The sequence below is a fragment of the Lissotriton helveticus genome, chromosome 2_1 (genome assembly GCF_964261635.1).
Source record: "Lissotriton helveticus chromosome 2_1, aLisHel1.1, whole genome shotgun sequence".
Classification (NCBI taxonomy): domain Eukaryota; kingdom Metazoa; phylum Chordata; class Amphibia; order Caudata; family Salamandridae; genus Lissotriton; species Lissotriton helveticus.
This window is the reverse complement of record NC_136059.1, coordinates 1,172,866,993-1,172,893,325: the sequence shown is the minus strand read 5'-3', so window position 1 is coordinate 1,172,893,325 and position 26,333 is coordinate 1,172,866,993. Positions and strand designations below refer to the sequence as shown.

The 26,333-nt window shown below is 43.6% G+C and overlaps 1 protein-coding gene across 1 annotated transcript in view; it reads right to left on the bottom strand.

The window, feature by feature from the left end:
- LOC144818523 (serum albumin-like) overlaps positions 1-25,520 on the bottom strand; it is a 104,171-nt gene extending 78,651 nt beyond the window's left edge. Inside the window, exons 1-5 of the mRNA XM_078676033.1 lie at positions 25,363-25,520; positions 20,626-20,731; positions 17,291-17,423; positions 11,100-11,314; positions 5,534-5,669 (exon numbers count right to left, since the gene is read on the bottom strand). Of these exons, the coding sequence (XP_078532159.1) occupies positions 5,534-5,669; positions 11,100-11,314; positions 17,291-17,423; positions 20,626-20,731; positions 25,363-25,435 (663 nt within the window). The 5' untranslated portion in view covers positions 25,436-25,520. The remainder of the gene's footprint in view (positions 1-5,533; positions 5,670-11,099; positions 11,315-17,290; positions 17,424-20,625; positions 20,732-25,362) is intronic.
- Between the last annotated feature and the right edge of the window lie 813 nt (positions 25,521-26,333).

The following is a 26,333-nucleotide window of genomic DNA, read 5'->3' as shown; positions in this document are numbered from 1 at the left end:
GGTGCTCAAATGGTAGTGATAGGTCCCCTCAGGACTGGCTAGTGATTTAAGAAAGGCCAACCTGATCCTAAGTGCAATTGCACACACCAGCCTGCAATGGCAGGCGGGACACATATTTAAAAACTCCATAGGTGAAAGTGAACACACACAGGCCTGCAATGGCAGGCTTGACAGATGTTTAAAACCATCATTGGTGCAAGTGTGCACACGTAGACCTGCAATGGCAGGCGTGTGACATGTTTAAAAACATCAAGTAAGCACCCCTTCCTTAACATGTGTAGGAAGGATGCCTACATTTTCACACCACATTTGCAGTGGGAATGTGCCCAGAGCCCTAAGAACACAAACAGAAAATCAGCATTACCCTGGTGGTGTCCAATGGGAAGAGACGACCTCCTACGTAGGTAAAATCTGCATAGGGGTTCTTAACTACCTGGGCAGAGAACATACATGTATACCTACCCTGCCTTTCACCTACCACGTGCTTCACCCCTCAGGACTTACCCTATGGGTGCTGTAGTGGTAGTGAAAGACCCACTTAGAGTTGGCTAATGAGTGAGAAAGGCCAACCAGAGCATTATACATGTTTGACAGACTATTCTGATGGGTAGCAATATCAGTGCTGCATCCCACTACTAGCCAGGGCAGTACATTCCCTGGGTATGTGGTGTACCTTCTTACAGGGCACTCACAGCTACAACACCTAAACCAATTAAGTAAGCATGCATTCCTAGCATGTGTAGGAAGGGTGCAAGCTCTTTCCCACTGCATGGAGGAGTGCCCAGAGTCTTAAGGACACAAAAAGAGAGTCAACAACAACCAGGAGAAACAAGTGCAAAATGTTTTAGGGAAATCCCCTAAGAAGGACCATGTCCAACATGAGGCAAAGTAAAGTTGATGTGATTTTACAACAACCATGTGGTAAATCTACCCTAGTATCAAGCAATTACAAGTGAACCCCACTGGAATGGGGAAATAATGTGAGGGACTGATTTTTCCAGCTAAAAAACAGAATTTGAAATACCATACAAGTTTAATGCATACATTTATCACCAGCCTAGAGGGATTGGTAAATGCATGTGAGGACCTCTTGAGGGGCTGAGGGGTGAGGGAGGAAGTGGGCATTCTATGGGTGGGAAGGGAAAGTTGTGCTCTGATGGGGGAAGCACCGAGAAATGACTGGCTGAAAAATGTTATATAGTTATCAACCCCCCAGGGAGAACCTCCTCACTAGGAATCAGTAGAGGGAAAATTTCATGAGGTCAAAGTCAAAGTCAAAAAGCTTTATTTTGATAAAAATTCATTATCATAAAAGCAGAACAGCATAAAAAATTACAATTTAAGTTTTACTTTTAAAAAGAAGAATTCTGTATCTCTGGTCCAAGCAAAAAGTTTCTAGAGTTAGTTGCTCAGTATTGCATAGCCAGTTAATTTTAAAATAATGAAAAGTTAAAACATTGCTAGAGTATTTTTTTCTAAAAAGAATTAAACAGATTGTTTTAGCTTTTTAGCTCGGATAGCCCAAGCCCAAGATAAAAATTTGGCTAGGGCACACACATAGGGTACATAACTGTCCGAAACAAGAATCCTAATTGCCACATCATGGCTCCTAGTTCCCAGCTGACGGCATAGGTTTTTCAACCACACCCTTCTTGGATTAGCATATTCCTTGCAGACAAACAGAAAATGCGCTAATGACTCTGGGTTGACTAGGCACGATGGACATAAATCAGATTTACCTAAACAGGATTTCCATCTTTTAGTAAAAGTGTTTAGTGGCAAAGTACCCGTTCTAAATCTAAAATACAAAGTCCGGGCAAAGGGTTTCCCAATTATGTCCAGATAGGGTTCGCGCCTGGGGTAGTCTTTAAACATCAGGAAGTCCTCTGTTAGCTTGCCAAGAGACATGCTGGAATGTCTTTGGGAGCAAATCCAATCCCGATAGAGCTTTTTGAGTATTTGCTTTGGTGGTGAGGTTCTACTTAACCAAGACTCAAGTAGGCCCAATTTAATCAGTAAGATTTTCATGTCTTTTAACCATTTGATTCTGCCCCAGTGCGGTGATGCCATGATTTCTTTAAGACCTTTTGCATATCCGCTGAGTTCTTCTACCCGCCAAATACGGGCCCATAGTAGTAGTGGACGGAATTTCGCAATTTCTCCAATCTGGGTACAGCCAAGGTCCATAAACAAAGGAAGTAGTGGGGTGCTTTGTGGAAGGGACATTATTTGTCTGCAAAAGTTGTTCTCAGACCTTTGCAGCGCTTCGGTAGATGAAAAGCCCCAAAGTTCCGCTCCATAAAGGGCAGAGCTGACACCTTTGGCTGTATAGATCTCAAGAACTGTTCCTATTGGTCGTGTTGAGCTAGAACGTTGCTCCCTCAAAAGGGCACCTGTGATCCTTTTATGGCTCAGCAGCATTTTGTCTAGATGAGGCGTCCAATCCATTTTGTCTGAAAGGCGTATCCCAAGGTAGTCAAAAACTTTTACCCTTTCCAAATGCTCAGTGTTTAGGGTAGGGGAACGCACATGCTGTTTTGGAGAATTGAGGACCAGGTATTTTGTTTTATTGGTGTTTATTACTAGGCCTCGGTCAGTACAAAATGATTGGAAATTATCCAGGAGTTTCTGGAGTCCCATTGGGGTTTTGGAGATTAAAAGCGTATCATCCGCGAAGAGGAGGGTCGGTATGCGTTCACCAGCCAGGGATGGTTCGTCAGATGGAAATTTGAGAAGATGCTCGACCACCCCATTGATATATAAAGAGAAGAGGGTGGGAGCCAGAACACATCCCTGGCGGACCCCTCTCTCTACCGGAATACAGCCCGTTTTCTCCCCTCCAGGGCCCCATCTAACTTGGGCGAAGCTATCCTGGTGTAACCTGACCAATAGGGATAATAAGTACTGTGGCAGCCCCATGAGGTAATTCCACACCACCTGACTCATAATCAGCTCTTGTTTTTACTCATATAAGCCGGGTCTGGTGGCTCAGTTGACTATTGCGTCCACTGCAGGGGCCTGTGTTCGACCTCATGGTCACAGGTTCAAATCCCAGCACATCCACTCAGCCTTTCATCCAACTGCGGCGATGAAATGAGTACCATTGAGTTGGGTAACAATAAACATCTGTTATTCAGTACCAAGATACTCTGTTAGGGGTGAACGTGCGCTTAACAAATACACATGGTATTGTTTAAGAGAGTGTGTTTACTTGTAACATTAGAAATTAATTTGAGGACTGGTAGGGCCCTTTACTCCTCTCATGGGCTAGCATTGTATGTTTAAGTGTAAAACTCCTGATCTGAAAGGAGTAGCGTTGCCATGTTTGGTATGTTTAGAATGGCAGTGATAACTCATGCTTACTGGTGTAGGTGGATTTTTACTACTATTTTAGAAATTCATACTTTCCAGACATCCACAACACAGGAAGGGCTAGATGTGACAAGAGAAGCATCTGTGTCCGTATGTATACTGATAGTTCTCCTGGTCTGGAAGAGAGGGAGGCAGGGCATACTTACATTTGTACAGGCTGTGTTCTGCCCTCACACAAAGGGCATCTTCACCCCCTACTGGCACGTCTGGAACCAGGGCTTGGATTGAAAGGGAGTGTTGTGCACTGCTCTTCTGCTGTTGCCCTGCTGCCTGCTACTAGTTGGGGGCCTAAATGACTCACTGGATTGCTTTTATGCGTGTTGCCCAACTGCCAGTTGCTCTCTGACTGTGATCTCACCAGGCACTACTGGGCTTCCACGAGGAACCACCATATGAACATCTTGCTTTGTTGTGTGCTGGCCTTTCATCCTGTTGGTCTTCTGGAGAGACTGCCGCCATGCAAGAAGGACATGTATGCTGGCTTGCTGCCCCATTGGGCCCCCTCTCAGTTGTCTCCTAGGGCTTGGTGACCTGCAGTTGTGTTTTTAAAAAACTACCGTATGGTGAGCACTTCAGTTTCACTTGTAGCACATGTTGAGATATTTCATGCATCCGCTCCGATCTATAGCCATCAAGAGCCTTGGCAGGGCATGGTGAGCCTCAATGTTTGCTCCCAGGAGCACCTCTCTAAGAGTGTGGTGAGTGTTGGAATTTGCTCCAAGGAGTGCTCCCCTAAGCACAGGGTGAGCGTTTTCTCCTTCAAGGAGTTAAGGGCTGCCATAACCCTTTGTGAAGAAGAGAACTTCACTTAGGCATGCTCGCAGCTCGACGGAGATATCGCTTCTTACCGAGCACGCCCAAGACCCGCCCTGCAACCTAGGGAGAATCATGACCCTGTGGCCACTGAGGAGATGGCTACACAGCTGACATCCTAGTGGGTGGTTAATTCCCATTGCAGCACAGACCAAGGGAGGTTTCTCAGACCCGCATTGAACTGTGGCCCTTGAGCTTCCCATAGCTGCACTGCTTATTCGTGGGCGGCTGCTCCTTTGCCATTTTCCATGCAGGGGACCTAGTAGGGTCTCCTCGCCTATGGTGTGTGCCCCCAGCTCTGACACATACTTTGGCCCTTGCGTATTGTCAGCGATGTCACAGGCGAAACCTCGATGGAGGCCCCCGATTTTGTTGTTCCTGTACCCTACGTTTGGAGTCTAATTACTGCGCAATATCTAATAGGAGCACAAGAGCACTGCGCCCTATGATTTCATGCTGATATTTTGGTAATTTGAATGTGTTTCTCTAACTAAGCTTGCATCCCATGCCCTGAGAATATCAGGTATATCGTTCTGATCTTTGAATTGTCAGGAATTGCATAATATGCACAGCATGGATGAATCATGTGTTTGTAGCCTATAACATGCTGCATTTCATGCCCTGTTGGAATAATGTATATTGCCCTGATTCTTGCATTATCAGAATAACAAGTACTATCTCAGTATCAATTGGTGTAACATGCACAATATTTTATGATTTATGTTGTTCTGGTCTACGTTTATATGCACAAAATACTGTATATTTTTATATAAGCCTGTGTGGAGTCTCTTTTGTGGTGTATTTAATATGGTAATGGTTTGAGTGAGTTGTGCAAATGCTTCACACATTGACTCTGGGGATTCCGCTTGACTGCTCCGTGCCAAGCCACTAGGGGGTGAGTACAGGTTATCTTTGGTGTGCAACTGACTTGCCCTGACCAGAGTGGTGGGTTCTGCCTGGCTTAGGGGCATTCCCTAGCCAACCAGAATCCCCATGTCGAACAGTGTATCAAATTTTTGCCAGTCTCAGTGGGTACAACACTTTCTGTCTTTCAATGTCAGTGTAGTCCCTGTGCCAGTGTTAGTCTGTTTCCAGCACGTTACTCATATCTTCTCTGTCTCATTGTATATGTGGTTTGTGGCACATGTTTTCCCATTCTTCGAGTTATTTTAGCCTCTCAGTTTTTGTTAGTGTATGAGTGGTTATGTTTGTGCAATAGTGTATATCATGAAACACATTTTAAGTGGTCATAGCATAGGGGAAGAATACACATTCTAGCATAAAACATAAGCACAAATAAATATTGCCAACAAATGCCCAACCGATCTGTACAAAATAAGCCAAATACCTTTTCAGCGAAGCACTGTCCAGCAGTCGCTACGTCCTTGCAGCATTCATGGGTAATGGTATCAAAGTTGCGACCTATGGATATGATGGCAGGGGGATAAACATCAGGGTGTCGGCGAGCCGCTTCATAAATGTACCTGATAGAAAGAAATGGTTCACATTTAGTGAAATTGCAACATTCGAAACACAGAACTCAGCCAGGCATGTTGATAACAAGTGTCATATTACACAAACTACCACAGAGATGCCATAGACTTTTGCTCCCACTTTGTGTACCTACTGGGGCACTTCGATATTACAGAACGGGCCGTATATGGTTGTGTTGTGCTTTCTGTAAATGGAGTGCACCAGTGCTATATGTTCACCAGCTCCAACACCAGGGGGCATTCTCTGATTTTCACAGGAGGGTGGCGCCAAGCGAATGAGTGAATGCCCCAACGCAGACAGGCGCAGTTACACATCCCCAGCCCCAGGTATTTAATTTAGCCATTAGACTGACGCACACTTCTCATCTAAGTGATCATCTTCAATTAAAAACCCACAGAAAGCATTTTTGTATTGCTCAATCACATAACGTGATCTTGTAATTTGGAAATATGAAATCTTAAACTCATGTCAAGAAATCAATGCACTATTAAGGTGAAGATATCTCAGAGTCATTTTTCCCTAGCAAAGGACTACCACCAGAAATTGGTCATCACCAAAGCCTGGAAACCTTCAAGTATGGGAATGGGAATGCTGGCATTTGTATTATGGAAGTAAGAAACTGGATAGGGAATTAAGGGGGGTGGCCTCAGTCATGATATAAGCTGTGGCAGTATTCCCAGGAAGTTAAACAAGTTAGTGCCTAAAAAGCAGAAGCAAGTTTCTCTGAGGAAATTTGTGCTTACCCTTGGAATTTGAGACTCATATAACAGGCTTCTGTCATAGAAAGAGTAACATTGAATCAGAGAATTATGCTGATAATGTTCCCAAATCAATGTGATAAAAGGAGAAAATCTCTGAACAAAATAACATCAAAATGACATAAATGGACTAAGGGAATCAGGAGTAATGAGTTTTTAAAGTATTAGAAGAAATAGCAAATAAACCATTGAATGCAATGGTTATCTTAAAAGTTAATGTTAGTCTATTAGGGGCAGATGACTGGATCTTGGGATTTTCAGGCAACCATGATAGTGCGGGATCGTGTAAAGTCTAGCAGGTTGCCCGAGTCAAACGTTTTCTTTCAAAATCAGGGAATATTTAGGGATTGGTGGATACTGGACATCTACTGAAAAGTGGTAGTAGTCCTATTCACAGAAACTAATGTTTACAGGACCTATCTATCTATCCCACATCCGCCAAACTTTAATTAGATCCTTTGTTTGCAGGACAGAAGTCAAAATCCTCTAGTGGGTAATGGCATTGACAAGATGGGGTCATCCATCTGGTACATTGAATCTTTACATTCTGCTGAGTCCCAAACATTTGCCACCAAAACTCAGAGAGCGCAAGTGTGAACATTCTTTTCTCTGAGCTCACTTCGCCGATAGGCCAGTTTTTGCTGCTTTTGACTCCCTCATGTGTTTGACCTTGGGACAGAGGGGTATATGTATCAAGCCCTTTTCCCGTTTGCGAACGGCAAAAGGCCTTTTGGGATGTATCATTCCAAAATGGGCTTGCAAACTAGAGAATCGCAAAATTTGTGATTCTCTGTTTTGCAATTGCATTTAAGGAATCACAAATTGTGATTCCTTAAATGCAATGTAATAAGCACAGAACATTGTGATTTGGCCTTAAGGAATCGCAAATTACCACCAACTTCAAGTTGGTGGTAATTTGCGATTTCTTCGAAAAATGCACCTGAGGCCATAATTTGCCCTGCTGACCCCAACCCCCAGGGCATGGCCCTTTTTTTAAAATAATTAATATTTTTGAGGGGGCTGCCTTGCCCCCTCCTGTAGCCACTTATGGCCCCTGGGACCCCAACCCCCGGTGCCGGCATTTGTTTATTTTATTTTTATTTTTCTGAGGAGGGGGCCAGTGGCCCCCCTCCAGGGCCACTAATAGCCCCGGGGACCCCATCCCCCAGGGCTGGCCCTCTCAGTTGGGGGCCATGTGGGTTCCCCAATTCCCCCACGGTCCCTGCCGGCTCCCCGCGTCCTGCAGGAGCCGGCTTTGTTTTTCCACATGGGGAGCAGCTAACATGCTGCTCCCCCTATGGAAAAGCAATCTGCTTTGCTATTTGGAAGAGAGAGCAGGTTTCCTGTTCTCTCTTCCAAATAGCAAAGCAGTTTGCAATGACAGGGTGGGAGCAGCGAGGCTCCCGCCCTTTCATTGCAAACTACAGTGTCCCGGGGGTGCACCCCGGGACACTGCAGGAGCCGGCCCTGGGGGGTGGCGGTCCCCAGGGCCACAACAAGGCTCCAGGTGGAGGGCCGCGCGGCCCCGTCCCACATTTTACAAAGCCCAGGGGGCGTGGTGGTCCCCGGGGCTGCGGGGTCCGTCACTGACCCCCAATTTGAATATTTAGTGCCCGTGGAGGTGACGGGGGCTCAAGCCCCCCCACACAGGGTATACACTTTTCTTCTTCATGCCCCCGGGATTTGGCCCCCCGGGGGCTAATTAGCATTGAAGCGCAGGAGCCTGCACTTTGTTTTTTTTTTTAATCAGCAGGATTCGCGCACCCAGCGCGGATTTTGCCGATTAAAAAAAAAAAATTATGGCCTTGGTGGTGTTTCTACCATGCCCCTTTTTTCGTTTTGCGGGGGGGGGGGTTTTCTTAGGTTTCTTGTGCCTCGGTTCGAGGCACAAGATGGCGGCCAACACTTCCTGGTTTGGAGTGTTGACAGCCAATTAGAATACAGCTCGTGCAGGGCAGGGTGCGCGGATCCACAGCGGCCATAGATATGCATATAGTTTGATTTTGATTTTCTCAGGAACTACTGAATAGATTTACACCATTTAAGCAAAAGGCACGAGTCTGAACCAAGGACTACCTATTTGCCAAATTTGGTGTATTTCCGTTCAGCAGTATGGTCTGTAGCCGCAATCAACGGTTTCTATGGAAAATTGCATGGGGAAAACATGTTTTGGGACCCCCCTTTTTTCTCAGCCCCCACTTCACGAATCACCCCGAGACTTTAAGGATAAGAGCGGACTAGAGCGCCCCAACAGTTTTGAAAATTTGGCGAAGATTCACCAACCAGCGCCAAAGTTATCCCAAATAGAATGTTGCTGAATTCCTATGGAAGATAGGTCCTAACTATAACTACATATATATATATATATAGATATATATGTAATCCCTACTGGCGGTCACGAGTGGGTAGTTATAGTTAGGATGTAGTTTCCATAGGAAAATCATTTTATCAATTGCCAATAACTTTGGCTTTGCTTGAAAAATCCTCGCAAATGTTTCAAAACTAGTATGATGCTTACTACAAATAGTGTCTTGAAAGTTTTGTGGTATTCTGTCTAGTGGGGCCAAGATAAAAGGGGTTTGGAGCCCAAAACACATCTTCCCTTTGTTAATTCCCATAGGAACTTTAGTCTTGGCCACAGCCCGAACTGCTGGATAGAACTACATCAAATGTGGCAGGAAGGTAGATGTTGGTCCAGTATGTACCTTTTTGTGATTTGGTTGCAGAGTTATTAACCAATATCCAAATTTGTATGTATAGGGATATTGATCCTCCAAGGATCCATCAGTGCCGGTGCTCAAATCTGATTGGCTGCCAACAATTCAAACCAGGAAGTGTTGGCAGCCATCTTGGGACTCGTCATGAACATAGTCCCAGAAAAAAACGATTAACAAAAAGGTGGTGGAACCGTGGAAATACTCTGACCCCTAAGCCTCTTGGAGGGGGTCCCACAGGGACCCCGCTGGGCCAAAAAAATCATTTTTTTTGTATAGTTTATAGCGGAAGCCGCTTGGATCCGCGGTTCCTGATTATTTATTTTCAAACGAAGCGCTTTATTAGTAAGCGCCCCGGGTGGCCCATGTCCTCTGGCATTTTCAAAATAAATTCTAATTTAATTTCTAATTTAAAATATTTCTAGAGCGCAACGTACACCTTGCGGTTTCTTGGCGCTGGGGGAAAGCTTGCCCCCCTCACTCATGGGGCCTAATAATGGCCCGGGGACCACCACCTCACTGTGGTTCATTTATTTGAAAATTGCGGGCCTCTCAGACCCCCCAGGCTCCAGGGTCCACCACCTCCCAGAGGCCACATTCCAAAAACAAATGGGGTGCCTCTTGGACCCCCCTTTTCCCAGGGTCCACCACCTCCCAGAGGCCACATTCCAAAAACAAATGGGGTGCCTCTTGGACCCCCCTTTTCCCAGAGAACCACCACTGCCCTTGGGCCAATACATTTATGGGGGGACTCTCACACCCACCCTCCTCTGGCTCTGGCGACCATCACTTCCCTACGGTCATAAGAAATTTGTAGTGGGGGCCACAGGGAACCCCCCCGGGCCCTGGTGCTCACCACCTCCCGGGAGCCTAGTTTGTTTTTTTTTAATTGGGAGGGGGTGCACAGCCCTTCCTACTGGTCCGTTGTTGACCCGGTGACCACCACCTCTTCGGGCTAGCTCTACAAGAACAAAAAGCTGGCTCTTGTTATGTCGCAGGATGCCCACTCCGGAACATAGCTGTTTGCGGCCAGCCAAGAAACAACAAACATGCCACTACCAGCAAACAAGAGCATTAAAAATGCTCTTGCTTGCTGAAGCGTGCAGAATTATTTTTACACACAGGGAGCTGCCCTCCTGTTACCTCCAGTAAGTCTCACACAGCCGTATTCCTGAGAGCTAGTTGGGGACAACTACTAGTTCAAAAACCATAGAAATTCACTTAAAAACTAAAGTTTACAGAGACGTTATAGTTAGGAACTTGAATTTTAAAAAACCTTAGAAATTAGCTTAACTATCATGGAACATTTGTCTTTTTCAGTGAAAAAAATAATATATATATCTATATCTATATATATCTATATATATATATATATATATATATATATATATATATATATATATATAGATATATATAATCCTGCTTTAAGAAACCAGGAGGTGGACTGCAGCCCTTCAATGCACATATTACAGTTTGTTACTGATGTTGTGAAACTACACCAGTTGTACTAAAAAAATAGGAATGACAGGACAAAGAGAATTATTGAGCCAAAGATTTGCACAGGTGTGTGATGCAATTCTAGTAAAATCTTTACATTACAGATGTTTCTGAATCTGGGCCTTTTGCAAAAAGAAAGCATCCACAACTAATTAAGAGTGAACCAGCAAAAACAGTTGTATTTGAGAGTATTGATGAGTACTTCCTGTAACGGATGGTGGGCTCTGCACAATCTCTATAGGGAAATACTTTTCTATAAGATGTTGTTTTTTCCAGGGGTATGCTATGTCTTGAAGAAGTTTTGTTTCATTCATTCTTTTAAACCCCATTCACACATACCTACACAAGCGCATACACCATATTTTAATGTGGAAGTAATCATTGCCTCTCAGGATGTATTGTAAACACAACACAGTGAGAAAAGCACAGTGAGGCAAACGTATCTGCTTACTTCATCATGTACGTGTCCTTATGCTCATCGTGGTCCTTGCAAAGTTGCTCAGGCTCAGGCTTCTGGTAGGCAGGAACCGCACCAGGTTCTGTCTTTTGGTGTGACACAAAGCAAGGATATTTCTCGGCCTCTGGTTTAGCACAGCATTCTGCATGAAACGGGTATTTCTCAGCATTTTCCGGAGTTTTGCATATCTCATCAATGGCAACTATAATCTGTAAGAAAGAAAACACAGCTTGTTATGTGCATCTCTCTCTTCATATTTCTTAAATCATGAGACTAGTCACCTCATGGCAGAACCTAGCCCCTGTAAGTCTTCCCCAAAGTGGAAACCCCTACAGAAGGTGATAATAGCAACTCTTTCTGCCAGAAATCTTGTAAAGTGGATCCAGGCAGTACCTCTGGAAGCCCGCCCAGAGAGCGGGAGAAGGAAATTAGAGTCTAGGTAAGGACAAGACGCAACTGAACGATTTAACGGATACTGGGCTAAATCCACTATCTTAATTGGGAAAAACAATGTAATACAAAATGGCGAGTAAACGGTTCCAAGATCTGTTTTGCTCAACCACAAATCCTCTATTCTTCCAAAGCAATATTGGAAGGTGAACCCACGTGGGCTACCCTTGTCACTTCTTTGCACATAACTATGATGAGCACCCCTTGTCATCTACCCACTTGGCTACTGCACCTCTCATATAAAGAGCTTGAATGATCTGAGATAAAGTATTTTACTCGTGCCCACATGTCCAAATAACTGCCAGAGCCTTCACCCAGTATAGGTGCCCAAGGGTTGGACCCATGTGACCTGCACCATAAGCAAAAACGGTTATGAAGACCTAACAGAGGCTGTCCACTCCAAACAGTCTGATAGGATTCCCTGCATCAGAAAATAGAACAGGATCCCCATCACCGTAGGATCACCTTCAACAAGAAAGGTGAGCCCCTCCTCCTGGAAGTAATTGAATCCAGACCCTACCCCGGTAAGGCGGACCAATGACAAACCAGGTCCTAATACCTTACACAGAGAGAAGGCAAAGAAAATAAGCTAAACTCCCAGTAACCCTAACATCTCAGCTGAAAGCAGTGGTACAGAGCTTTTAAGAAACAGGAGCTCCAGGAAAACTGCTAATATGATTTAATCAGGTGATTATGGCTTTCAACGGGCAGAAAAAATAGCACATGTAGTCAAGACAGAGAAAAAACCAAAAGGATCATAGCGGCATATGCATTATAGATATACCCCTTCCTAATTTTCTTAGCAACTGTGGATGCTGCCAGTTCAGGAAGGAAGAAATCAACAAATGTAGCACCTGGAGAGGAAAGTCATTCCACTGTAAGGTGATGGATTTACATACAGAATACATTCCCTCAAATCAATTAGCCTGTTGTAGATGGAAGGATCACTCTGTCAGACTCTTCTTTAGTAATAAGGTAGAGTTTTATTGCAGCACAGATACAAACGTGCATCACCTCATCTGGCCAGGCTTTAACTGATTAAAATAAAATCTCAGTCAGGCCAGAATGCATAAAAGAACATTGGTAATATTCTAACAATGACAAGGAACTAATGGAAAAGGAAAACCGACAACACAATACAATTAAAATAATATGATATTTACAACATAGCCACTATTAGGAAGGGAGTCACAACTCCTCTAAAAAAATGGAAGAACAAAGATTACATAGGCTCTCTCATGTCGATTGCAAACACCATGACCACTGCTGGAAGAAAGTATATTGCCCCTGTTTTCTACAGGAGCATTAAATTGGGAAGAGACCATCCAGATTAAATCTAAAAACGTTGAAGAAATGCTTGCCAAATTGTCGGCACATCAGGAGAAACAACTCCAATGAGAATGCTGAACAGTTGTGATGTCAGGACTCCTATCTCCTGGTGACAGGATGATATGTACAACTCCTTCCCTACTGCAGTAGTGTAATGATTTAGCTTAAGCCAGGGGAGAGTAAGATGAAATAATGACCAGGCAGGTCTAGTGATTTCCACTGCAATCCCATTTGTCTTAGACAGGACATCCAGCTTCATATCTGGCAGCATCCCTAACCGCTTCTTCTGGTGGGGGTAGGTATGGCCATGCAGTAGGGGGAACCAAATGAAGGCCAAAGGAGATCTAATCCTGCTGTCAAACCTCTGCAGTTTTTGAGGGAGGAGAGAAGGTCTCTTGGATTGGAGCATGCTAGTACAAAAGATGTGGGGACCTGCGAATCTAAGCATAATCCATGGGATCCTCACGAAGAACCCACTGATTGCATGTTAAAAACAGATGTTTAAATTTCTTTCTCTGCAGTTGAGGACAAAACTCCAGAAATGGCAGACGAGTCCTCAAGTGAGATTTGATATTTGTTGCCCCTGGTCAGGGACCATGACTTGCCCTGCTTGACTTTAACCCCTTCTACGCTCATGACAAGGTCAGCTCGTCATGGGCGTAACCTGCGCTACGTGGATGATGAGCTGACCTTGTCACGTAACGCGGGATTTTTGAAATCGCAGCGCGCAGCGGGAAAACCGCTAGCGCGCATGCGTTTAAAGACTGTAACAAGGAAATGAAGGATCAGGATCAGTTGGAGATGAGAACTGTGCCAGATAAACCACCAAAAATGCTGAGGACAATGCCCACCATGCTGGAGTGGTCCAACCCCAGTTGATGACTAGGTATGGAGTGTGCAATGTTCAAAGTAGAGGCCTACCTGTGTACCCTTCAAATGAAGAAGTCTCACTAGAGGAGTCAGGACCTCTGTAAACTCTGAGGGATGGATTTTGAACTAGTATGTAGTCCCCGCAATGAAACACGGTGCAACTACTGGGGAAATGCGGGCACATGGATGTAAACATGTGCTTCTGGTTGGTCTGCTGAGGAAAGGAGGCAACAGAGGAATAATCACTGCAATGCATCCACCCTAAGGACACTAATAAGAAAAACTTGTTGATGAGCTTCACGTCCATCACCATATGAAGAGCCAATGAGGTTTTGGCACCATAAAAGTCATCAGGAAATTCCTGCACATACTTCACAGGCCAGGGTTAAAATGTTTTCCCTATCCTGGCATGAGCTGAAGAGCATGAGGGTTAGTGAGGTTTTTCTGGAGAGGGTGTTCACCACTCTTAAGAGCAGAGAAATCACAGGGATTTCAGTCATTACCCAGGCATCACGATCTTTCTGACCCACTGGTCTGAACGTAAGGTTTCTAATGTGCGATGGAATCCAAACTGGTGTCTGGCTCCAACAGTAGAGTCAGCAGCTACAGCAGTAAGTCACAGATCAACAAACGGCCTTCACCGTATGATCTTTGCCTGCCTCTCCCACTTTGAGAAAGTGCAGTGTGGCATATTCTTCAACATTCTAGGTGAAAGGGAAAATATTAATTGAGCATACTGCAGCTTGTACATAAAAATTCAGAAAAGCAATTGAGTGCATTCACTATCTTATATGTAGAACTCTACTGAAACAACTTGCAATTTTCCCAGAGTAAGAGTGTTCACGTTCACCATTAAAAATAAATTCCTATTTATGACCTCGGCAAGGGATATCCAAACTAGGACTGCCTGGAATGATGGTTTCCTCATGGTTATTTCATCCCTGTGAAATGGAACTACAGACTGAGCCAGGCGGAGGGAGACCAGGAGTGGAAAGAGTTGGAGATAATTAAACCAGAACTCTCTGAGAAGTTGAATGCTAGGTACGACAGGTTCCCATAGCCGCCCTAGTAGAGGAAACGCCTCTGAATCAATTACAGTTTTTATTTCTTCATATCCGTACTTCTTTAGTAATGTCTCTCAGTGCTAAGCCAACCGAATGGAAGCCCATTTACCATGTTCATAAAAAGAGAGGATGGGCAAGCCCAGCTCTGATTACAAGACCTGCAGGCAACCAGCAGATTTCGGTAATTAGGTTTAACTCTACGATTCGTCCTCCAGGTTCCCCTATAGATCTACCCTAGGAGGTCGGTGCCTATTTGTTACCTTTTGCCTTGATCGTGTGACGGCTGTCTGAGTGTAAGGCCTCCAACTCAACCCTCTCCTCTAAATTGTGTGCTGTATTTGATGATGATGTTTGACTGGTGCTGGAGGCCCAGCTATCAGAGGAATGAGGGTCTTGCGTGGAGAATAAGGCTGAGTAGAGACACACATGCACTCCTATCTGAGCTTCTTCCTGTGCTTAGGCTTGTGACTGACAGTTCAATCTATACTGAGTCCCCATGGTTGATCTCTAACTTCCAACCAGCTTGTGCTTCTCGGGTCTATGACACATAAACATATATAGTTGGAAAAGTGGGAAAAACTCTTCATCTCTGTGTAATAGCACACTGAGTGTGTGCATTTTCTTAAAACATATCTGTTCTGACGGAGGGTGCAGAAGAAAGTTGCGTGCCTGTTCTGCTGTTGAATTATATATATTGAAAAAAAACATGCCTTAGAAATTTGCGTCGTATTGATCTAAGTGCCGGGCACACAATCAAAACATGATTAAAATCTTAGATACCACCATTGCATAAGTCACAAAGTCTTTCATTTTTGGGGATACCTTCCCAAGCTCCTGTTACTATCCTCAACGGCAACAAATTCATTCTGGAGAGTAGAATCACTCTGCGTACACCATGATTCAGGTTCCAAAGAACATACGGCTGAGGATTTTTAATAATTGAGCTCTCCGCTATGCAGTCCCGTCTGCAATCCCCTCTGCATATTTTCAAATCTCTTTCTCGTGAGATCACATATATGGATTTTTTTATTAATTGCTTTAATGCTATTTTGTTTAAAACTGCTGCCCCTACTAAGTCCAAACCAAAAATGCTTAACGCTTTTAAATAGTTTCTGAAAATTACACTTTTACACAATAAATTATTAAAAATTTCCTTGTGCAATGCTAGCCTTAGCAGGTTTTCTTGACCATTTATCAAAGCGTTACACCATTTTCAGTTTCTGCTTTGCTTCAAAAGCTAAACATAACAATGTTCAAGAAGGGCATGGGGATCAATACAAACAATGAAAATAAATCTAAAATTCTGTGAAGTACCCCTACCCTAGGGCACATCATACACTGCATCATCTGGGTCTATGAAGTCCAAGGGGTTCTGTTTTGTACACCCACATTGGCAAAGTGTCTAGGTCCCAGACCACCATACAGCTCTGTCCTTCTAGTGCAGTTCAGAGAAGTCAGAATTTGGTGTCACGAACCAGACACCGGATCAAGAACAGTACCCATGTGTTGGATGATAGTCAACCAGTGTTCTGCCGTCTTTAGCATGTCCAGCACACATGAGATATAAAATGGAAAAAGATTGAAACATCCCTGGGAAAATGCACTCATTATAAACTCATAAATAGAGAACAAAATAAGGCTTCTCTGAGGTTTTTTTTCAACCATTAGGAGAAATAAAGAGTCTGTATGGTTGTATTATACCTCCTTCTCTACAGTCAACCACAAAGAAGAAAAATATAGTAATCTTTTCCCAACTTTCGAAAGCATCTGTGTGTAACATGCCGCCAATTACACACAGATGTCTTAGAAAGTTGTTCCAGAATCCCACTCCCTACTAAGAATCTTTATGACCCCCCTCACCCACATTGACTTGTCAAATGATCTTCTTTTATTTGCAATTGCGTACTTAAGAAAAGTTTGGAGAAAATATGAGTAAATCATACATAAGCCTGGAGAAAGATACAACTACTCATTGAAATCTACATGTGTAAGAACTGGTGGAATGATTCTCTCTACGCCAACATGTTTCTTTCCTTTGTTTTTTCTAAGGCAAAACATTTTTTCTCCCTGAAGATAACCCTACCCCTACGCCCCACCAAATCTGGAGTGCTCTGTTCTCCTTCCCATCTAAGGAGGGAAGTTACTTCAGCCCTTAGTAACTTTACAACCATTTCCACGGTAGGTAAGAGCTAAATCTGAGTTTGAGAACGACCACAAACATTTGAGGATGTTCACAAACTTACATGACCTAACCATGCCTTGTGATTCCCCTTCCCGGCTCTTTTGTTGGGATTTACAACTCCAAATGTCTCCATTGTCATGGCAGTGAAACCTGCATTAGGAAATCAATTTACGCCTACCAGGAATCCTTTCATAGAGTCCTTGCAGGCATAAATGGAGGTACTATGGTGGGAAATAACTTCGCAATACGGATCCTTGTTAATAAGCAGAAAAGAAAAAATATTTGCATACCACTGAATGTCCGCAATCCGCTCTTCTGGCGCCTTTGGAGCACACTTCTCCCACCTCTGTGACATGTTTGACCCTTTCAGCTTGCTCTTCATAGGGACACAGCTGGAGAAGCTGGGAAAAGATTACCATGGCACTAAAATAGAAGAGATCCATTAAAAACAAAGGCAATTCCATTGGGAAATGGAACGAAAGAACTCATATATTTGCAAATCGCCAGAATATGAAACATGGACAACTATGACACCCCTGTACATGATGACCTTTATGGGTTTTTTTTTTAGGTTTTGTCAGTAGTGTGCCCCTGGCCCAAGGGCATTAGTGCCCTTTGCCACAGACCCAGGCTAAATTCCCTTTGTTTTTCTAAGGGACATGTTTTACAAGAAACCAATGTTTTTTGACCACCTAGCGCACAAGTGCCTTCATTTACACGCAGAGGGTTAAGTGCATAAGAAGTGTACAATTGTAATCCTCAGTACTCTGGGGCACAGGCAGTGATCAGGGAGATGGGGTCAAGGATGTGGCTAAAAAGAGCAAAGTATCCAGTAACTATTTTATTTTTTCACTCTCAGGCAATTGTAAAAAATAGAAGAAAAAAATAAAAACACGCACACATCAATTGAAAAAATCAATGCACGTTTAACTAATCTGTGGAAAATGTACACTTTTTTATTGTAAACCCCAGTTAGCTAATGCAATCACTGTAGATGTCTGTGTGACCAGAGAGTCACAGAATTGAATCCCGTTCTTCGCAGTGGGGAATAGTAATTTATGTATTTATAGTGCTACAAGGTCCCAGCCTGTGGTAAAAAGCACTATGACTCCATCAGTTAACATAGCACTAGCTTGCAAGCAGCTTTTATGTTTGGTGCTTTACCAGTTGCACAGGGTCGAGTGGTATGAGCGGCCAACTAAACCCAGGGTCACTGGAGTTATGCGGCAGGGGAGGACCAAAATCTTATGGCCGAGTTGACTAAATTATGTGGCAAGAAATTGCAAATTATGTGGAATAATGCAGCACATTTTGAGTAACTATCACTTTTCACTTTCTCATTTTTACATTTTGTACCACTGTCTGGATGTAAATGTCACCTCATCAATACCTGTTTAATACGCAAGTATAGCAATAAGCAACAGAAAGGTAACCAGTTAACCTTTGCGAAGGGCCTTTTACTGTGCAGCAACAACTAATCATTTTTGTTCCATTTGAGCTAGAAACAGTTTTTTTTGTTACAATCTACAGATTATGCAGCATATGATGGATTGTGTGGCAAATATGGCAAATCCATAATTATGCAGAAAACCGAATGGCCGCCAAATTGCATAATTCCAATGGCCCTGACTAAATCCCAGTTATGGCTGTTTTGTTTTACTATCCTTACTTGCATGAAGGACCAATGCACATTTGCAGTGCCAGGATTGCTTTGGGCCTCGTAGCAGGGGCCCATAGTTTGGGAAAATTGAAGAAGAGGAGACAGCTTAGTTTGAGCGCCAGAGATGGCAGCGAGTGAGATGGGGCAATATGGGAGCCCATGTTTTTTTTTACAAAGGGCAGAGGAAACTGCCCACTTCGCAAGGCCGTCGCTATCATTAGAGAAGCAGGTTTGAGTGATCTACTGAATCAGAATTCTGACTGTTTTTAACTAAACAGAGTATGGAGGTTAATTTTCCTTGGTAGCATAGAGCTGTAAAAAGGTTGGAATTGGGACAATCAGGGTAATTAATTGTACTCTGAATGAAAATAAATATTTGATTGATCCCTCAATACCTTTTTTCTTTGGATAAACATCGTTGATGTAAAAAGGTCGGGGCAGCATGTGGGAGCTCATTTTTTTCTGAAAGGGGTAGATGTGGCCTAATGGTGAGAGCTGCATACCTTGGAACCTGGTTAAAGTCCTGGCATCTGCTCAAGAGCCTGAAACTCTGGGAAAATCACTTAATTGCCTGGTGCTGTTGTTAGAAATTCACCACCAAAATACAGCCAAAGTAAATTACACGTGGCACACAGCAGTCTTGAAGGTGTGTAAAACCACTGCATATACTACAACCCTGCCTAGCCTGTGTTGCTGTGTAGAGTTGCACTGGCCAATGGGTGCTAGGGTTCAATGTAAACGAAAAGCTAATACACCCCAACAAAGGGCAGACACGTCTAATATGGTAAACGTCTGGGGCCTCATTTATGAGGCTGTGCGTCACTTTTACGCCGCCGGTGCGTCACTTTTCGTGACGCACCAGCAGCGTAAAAAATGTGCCTTGTTGCACCATATTTACAAAGTGACGCATCTAGGTAGATGCGTCACTTTGTAAACTCCTGCGCTACATTATACCTACGCGAGGTATAATGTATGCGGGGGCGTTCTGACGCAAGAGCAGGCGTAACTGATGCAGGCCCTTTCACATGGGGCTTCCCCCATGTGAAAGGACACATTGCTGGAGTTGCGTCACTTTTGTGACACACTCCAGCAATGCGTCACTTTTGCGCCTACAGATACGCCAGAAATACTGACGCATCTGTAACTGCTTGCGCCATGATGTGTCATACTGTAAATATGACGCATCATTTGTGTTGCAAGGAGAGCGTAGTGAAAAGTGACGCATTGCTGTTTTCACGCAGCGATGCGTCACTTTTCATAAATGAGGCCCCTGGTATTGACTGCTTGCTTCGCTGTAGGGACAGTAATCTCCAATGAGCTATTGCCAAGAGACAGGCAATTCCAGAACAAAGGCGCCCAAACATAGTAAAAAGAAAATTAGCTCAGATTCATGAATGTAAAACCACTCCTCTACTACTTGAGCAGTTATACAGAGTGTAGCCACAAGCCAGTGCCTGTCAGTTTCCACCTACATTTGGTGTAGGATTATGATCTTTTGGCAATCAACAAAGGTTTCCAAAGCGACCCCTGGATAGCTGGTTCCTAGGAGTTCGTGTAGAAAACATCTGTGGATTTCCTTGTAAGACACTGTGAAGGTACTTTCAGATCCAGGTGTGTAATGTATATTAACACATGGGAAATGTCTTGCATGTATAGAACACTTTACCCTGCACGCTTTTATAACGTGTGGCATTACCCCGCAGTGTGTACTCCGCTGAATATTTTACAACGCAGGGCTTTCCAACACAATCAAATAATATGAGTGCCATTGCAGTTAAAAAATATGCTTTACATCTGCACTTGGTTGGTATTAGCTGGTGAATTGATTGCGTGCGTTGTCGCCCATCACATTCTTTGCAGAGAAAGGGGCGCGGCTACAGAAACGCACTGCAGTAAATCAAAGAGTGCTAGCACTTTAAAAACATTTTACCTCATTGGTGGTAATTCCATCAGGCTGAAACTTACAGATATTTGAAATTCGTAGTTCCCAGTAATGTGTAGACGCTGCCAACCATAAGCTCTTCGCGATCGTGGTCGTGGTCGTGGTCGTCATGATGTCCTGCATGGTGATCTGTAAAATAAGAAGTGTTTGCTAGTGATCTTATTTTTATTTCTTTTTTTAATTGTTATTTAGCAGGTATTGTGAATGTAGAGAAGGTTCCAGAAACACAATGCCTCTTTCTATAAAGTGACATTTACCTGTCGTAGGAAATTCGGGCAGTATAAGTCAAAAGGAGTTTGTTCATCTCCACCTTGCTCCACTTGTCGGCCCCCATTCTACATCTGCAACAATGGCAAGCACACACTTGCCACCCAGCAGCAGCTGTACAGCACTCCAATGAGCCTGCCCCTACTATGGGGCAGATTCACAAGCCCCTTGCACCGCTTTAACGCCGCCGTTGCATCAGTTTTGGGACGCAGCGACGGCGCAAAAGATGCGCCATGGTGCGGGGTATTTACAACGTGACGCATCTCCCAGATGCGTCACGTTGTAAAGCCCTGCACCAGAAGAGGCGTACTATCACAGGGGGAGGCGTTCCGGCGCAGGAACGCCTCCCAAAAGTCTACAAGATTTCACTCAGTCACTTTTGGGCCCATGCTGCGTCCAAACCCTGCGCCTGCTTGAAGCAGGCGTAAGGATTGACGCAGCATTGTGCACATAGGGCCCCCCTGATCATTGCTGGAGCTGCGTCACGCTTGCGACGCAACTCCAGCAACGCGCCGCTTTTACGGCACAGATGCGTGACGCATCTGTGCCGTTTTTGCCCCATGGTGCGCCGCATTGTAAATGCGGCGCATCAAGGGTGGCGGAGCTGCGCCGCACAATTACTGGCGCATCCCTGCCGATATGCAGGGATGCGCCAGTAATTGTAAATCTGCCCCTATGTGTCTAATAAGTTCCGGTTCCATTGATGGACTCACCGGCACTGTGAGAGTGACTTACTGCAGTTGCTCACTCCATTGACAATTTGACCCACTACTCAAAATATCCCACTCTTAATTTTACATAGAAAGCTAAGTGAACAAAGCCCAGTGCTGCGAGCGCACTAGATTCTGAAGGAGTTGTCTTTCTAATACAATAAGACACTTCAGGCCAGATGTATGACCATTTGATTGTGTGACTCCCAAATTGCGAGTTCTAGCAACTAGCAATTAGCGCTTGCAAAATTAAATGTACTAATGTGTCTCAGACACATTTGGCGATTCCCAATGGGGTCGCAAATGACCTACCTCATTAATATTCATGAGCTAGATTGCAATTTGGAGTCCATTGGGAATGGGCTGTAATCACAGGGAAGGTGGCCTGCTGTGGTCAGCAGACCACCAAGTCTGTGATTGCTTTTTAAATAAAGCAGTTTTTTTTCTGAAATTCAGCCCTCTTTTCCTAAAGAAAAAGCAGGATGCATTTAAAAAGAAAAATGAAAAGTTTCCTTTTCATTTTTTAAGAGTTAGCATTAATCTGTGGGCCCACTTCCTGCTCTTAAAAATGTTGGCGCCAACATTCACAGAGTGGAAGGGACCACTCCCAATTCGCAAATGGGTTACCACCTCCTTCATGGAGTTGGCAAAATATGAATGTTTTGCAACCGCATTCCGGTCGCAAAACTTTCATACATGCCACTGCGACTCGCTATTAGGAAGGGACGCCCTTTAAACGCATCTTCCTAATAGCGACGCGCAAACCCTATTTTATGAGTCGCTAATAGGTTGTTACTGACTCACAAAAGAGGGTTAATACATTGCAAAAGCCACTTCCTTCTTTAAGGAATTAATTTCTATCCATGGGCTGAAAGGATGTGGCTGAGGGTGCCTAAGTAAAAAAAGATATTGTCCTTACGTCCTCAGCGCGGAATCATTTCAAAATATATTCAAGACTACAACAATTGTGTGGCCGTTTTGTAAAGGGTCTTCTGCTGGTAGCTTAGCGGACAAGTTGAACAAGTATGGCACTATTTATAGTAACTTTCTATCCATTTGAGCTAACAAGGATATGCAGAAGTAGACAGATTATGTGCTAATTTGATTAATCCATATTTTTGTGTGAAACACAACAGTCGCAGTATCACATAATTCCAGTGGCCCTGAGTATACTAGTGTGTCATTTGCATTGGCTGGAGCTGCAGGTACTTGTGGTCTCTTTGCCGTAGGACACAGAAATGATTTCAAATTAGCGAAATTTTCAGGTGGCTTATATGAAAGGTGGCTTAAGAGAAGATTCGTCAAATCAACACTTTACGCTAGTGCAAAGTCACCAAAAGTGACATAAACTGGCATAAAGTCTTGATTTATTTGCTTACCAGTGCACTAGATCACTTTGTGCTGCTTTGTGTTAATTTCAGACAAGGGGGCATTCCATGCATCATACATGGGTGTTATCATGCTACTACCCATCATTTTTGATGCCAAGGTCTATCCATCGATATTTGTAGACAGGGGTTTGAGGCAAAAAATAATGATACCCGCAAGCTCTTCAAATTTTGTATATGTTCTGCACTGTACAGCAATCAGTCAAAGTTTGAAAACTTGTATAGTTTGCCCAAAAATAGTTTTATGTACGGGAAGGGTACCCTTCAAGTAGAAAATCAATGCTAGACATCACCCACGCACCTCTGCACTATGGTGCAAAAGTGCGTGTATGGCACTAGGCAGCTTGAAGTTCCACTGCCCAGGAAGAAAGCATTAGTAGGTATGGCACTGTCCTGCTCTCTCTTCTTGACACACCACAACCAGTAAATCTCCCTCAGACCCCCTGATAGGCTGGATGGCAGCCAAGATTTCTTGGTGCCACAGAATCATAACTTTGCTGTGGGTTCGTTCTCCCATTCAGCAGGCATCCCATAATGAGTACTAGGCAATTAGAGGTCATTCTAATGTCTAGACGGACCAAGTACCACTTACGTTCTTTCCATCAAATAGGGGATCAACAAAGGAAAAGAACGGGATTGCTGTGAGTAGATCAAGCAGCAGTTAGGAAGGGGAAACAGAAGATATCTCAAGAGACTGAAGTGTTCTGAATTGTTTGCAAACTCATTGGTGCTATTAGGGTGAGAGGCTGGTGTGCTCCTCTCTACGACCTCAGTACGAAGGTACTTAAAAGGCTATAGTAATTGTGTGGCAGGGGCAATGTATTGCTGGCAGCTTGACATGCAGCAAAATATCTTAAATGCATAAAGGCTTCCGTCTTAATTATGTACAGTTTTGAATCAGTGCACTGACGTAGATGAATTAAATGAATTTTGCACCATTTCTCATGCCGGTATAATAGGCGTTGGAGCAAAATGAATTCGTCACTCGAGGTCAAAAAGTGAAGAAAAATTATTTCGCAGTATGAATCATTTTTCTACACTTTTCAAAGAAATTCTGTGTCAAGTATATGTGCAACAGGAAATTGGTTATCCAAGCATCAGTTCCTTTCTGTTGAACACCGAACAGAACTCTTTTTTTTATAAGCAACAGGTGTCACTACTTTTTTTCAGCATTTTCAACGTTTGTTTTCCTCGATTTTTGCCTTGTTAAACAATATCTATTTCCTGATCCTGAATTAAATTCGTTGCTGCAAAATGCAGGCATAAACAATGGATTTACTTTCCCTAGAGGGGCAGATTTGACGATTTTACGTATTATTTGAGGTGCAGTTCTTTGCCCACGTGGCTGCAATGTTGGCAGCCTATCACGCTTTTAAGGTTAACCCGGTTGAAGGTGATATCTTACTTAATTATTTTTTTCTAAGCAATGTAAACACTGATCTTTGCACAGAGCCTAGTTTGACACACACACACATTGATGAGTATAGGTTTTGGCGAATTGCAAAACGAGAGATTTCATCAATGCCTGGAAATTAGAATGCAATAATGAAAATATTTAGTTTCATTATAGCATTAATACCGCACTTTTGCTGTTACAAAGTAAAGTGAATAGCAAGTGTAACTATTATAAATTTTAATGGTGATCCATTTGTAGACCTAAAAAAAAGACGGAGTTGCCCAGCAGGGATTCGAACTTGTAAACTGCAGATCGAACATTTATATCTCAGGAGAGAGCTAGAACCATGAGTGAAAAAAGTCACCCAACATCTACCTAGTTATATTGAAGTGACTAGGCCTGTATACACCCACTGACTTGCAGACACCATTTTAACTATTTCATTAGAGAGATATGCTGGCTTTAAAGAAAACCCAACTTTTACCTCCCTTTGTCCCCCAGTGAAATGGCTACCAGACCAACCTTTCCATTGTGCCCCTGCCAAGCCGATCATGAATGGAATTATAGCACTGGGAGCCTGTGTGTTTATACATTTGTGTTGTGCGCTGTGAGGTGAGGTGAGAAACCTGTCATGGAGGCGTTCACGATGTCGCATTCTCTTAACTTAGTAAAAATAGTTTTTATCCCAGTAACCATTGAGCCATACATGTAGCCCATTTGTCATTGTGCATACATTAAATCATACATGGAACTCAATGGGAAAAAAAAACTCACATTTTCTGACAAAATATAATAATGCTACTTCAGCTTTACAACACTTGGGAAATACATGACTCCTGCCCACATCACCGAAGACACATGCACCCCAGAGCGCTGCACCTTTGATGTATTTATAAATTGAAAAATCGGAAAATCAGATGGTGAATTCCTTTCTATGTAATTACTGTTCCCATCCCCATGCAATATGAAATAAAGGGTTTACGTTTTTTGTCATCTTACCTCGCTTGTGCAGGATCCTGGATTCGGTGAAGCTTAGTAAAATTACAAGTGAAATTATAGTTACCCACTTCATGGCTGTGGATTTTTTGGGGCCTGGACTAAACAGAAGCCTGACAAACCGAGTGGACGGGATTTCTTATATGGGATTTCAAGACTCTAGCTGTCAATGATTGGCTGACAGAAGGCCACCGTGAATTAATTATTGTCCTGCTGACTGTTGGCAGATCTTCCTGAATCTTGTCAATAAATGCACCTGATAAAAAAAGGGGCCCCGGTCCTGTTTGTGTGCTGGGCCTCCTCTCCTGGAACAGACAACAGGTCCATGTATTCAACCTTCAGCCCAGACTTTTTGTAAATCCGCTTATCACTTTACAAACAAAAGGGCTCAGCAAATGGTCGGCTCTGCCATTACTATGCTCTTTGCCCCGTGGGGCCATTTATGTACCAAAAAAACGTTTATTTAACTAACTAAAGGTGAACTGATTTGATGCTGAAAGGGTCTGCTAGCTTTATGCACTTGGCACAATTTTTCAATGTTTAACTTTATTGCAGGCAAAACTCAAATCCTTCAGTATGGGTCGAGAGCAGAAGGCCTCATAGATGCTGTAGGGTCTGGCTCGGAGCCCTCTACGCCCATCCATCAAAACCAACATAAACCTCAAATCTGGTTAGGTATACTACTCAAGGTGCACGCATCCAGCTCTGCACCCTACAACATGTAGGGAAATACGTCAAGAGGATGTGAGCGGAGTTCAGCCTGGCACAAAGCAATGCCCCCACCGGGTGCTTCTAAGTAAGAGACTTTGGGCCATATGTATCATTCCAATTTGCGATCGCTAAGGCCGAAATTCACAGAATTTCGGCGTTTGCAATCGCAATTGGGCTTAGTGGTATGCATTAATGAAAAACTGCCTTGCAAAATAAGGAATCGCAAAACTTGTGATTTCCTATTTTGCGATTGCATTTAAGGA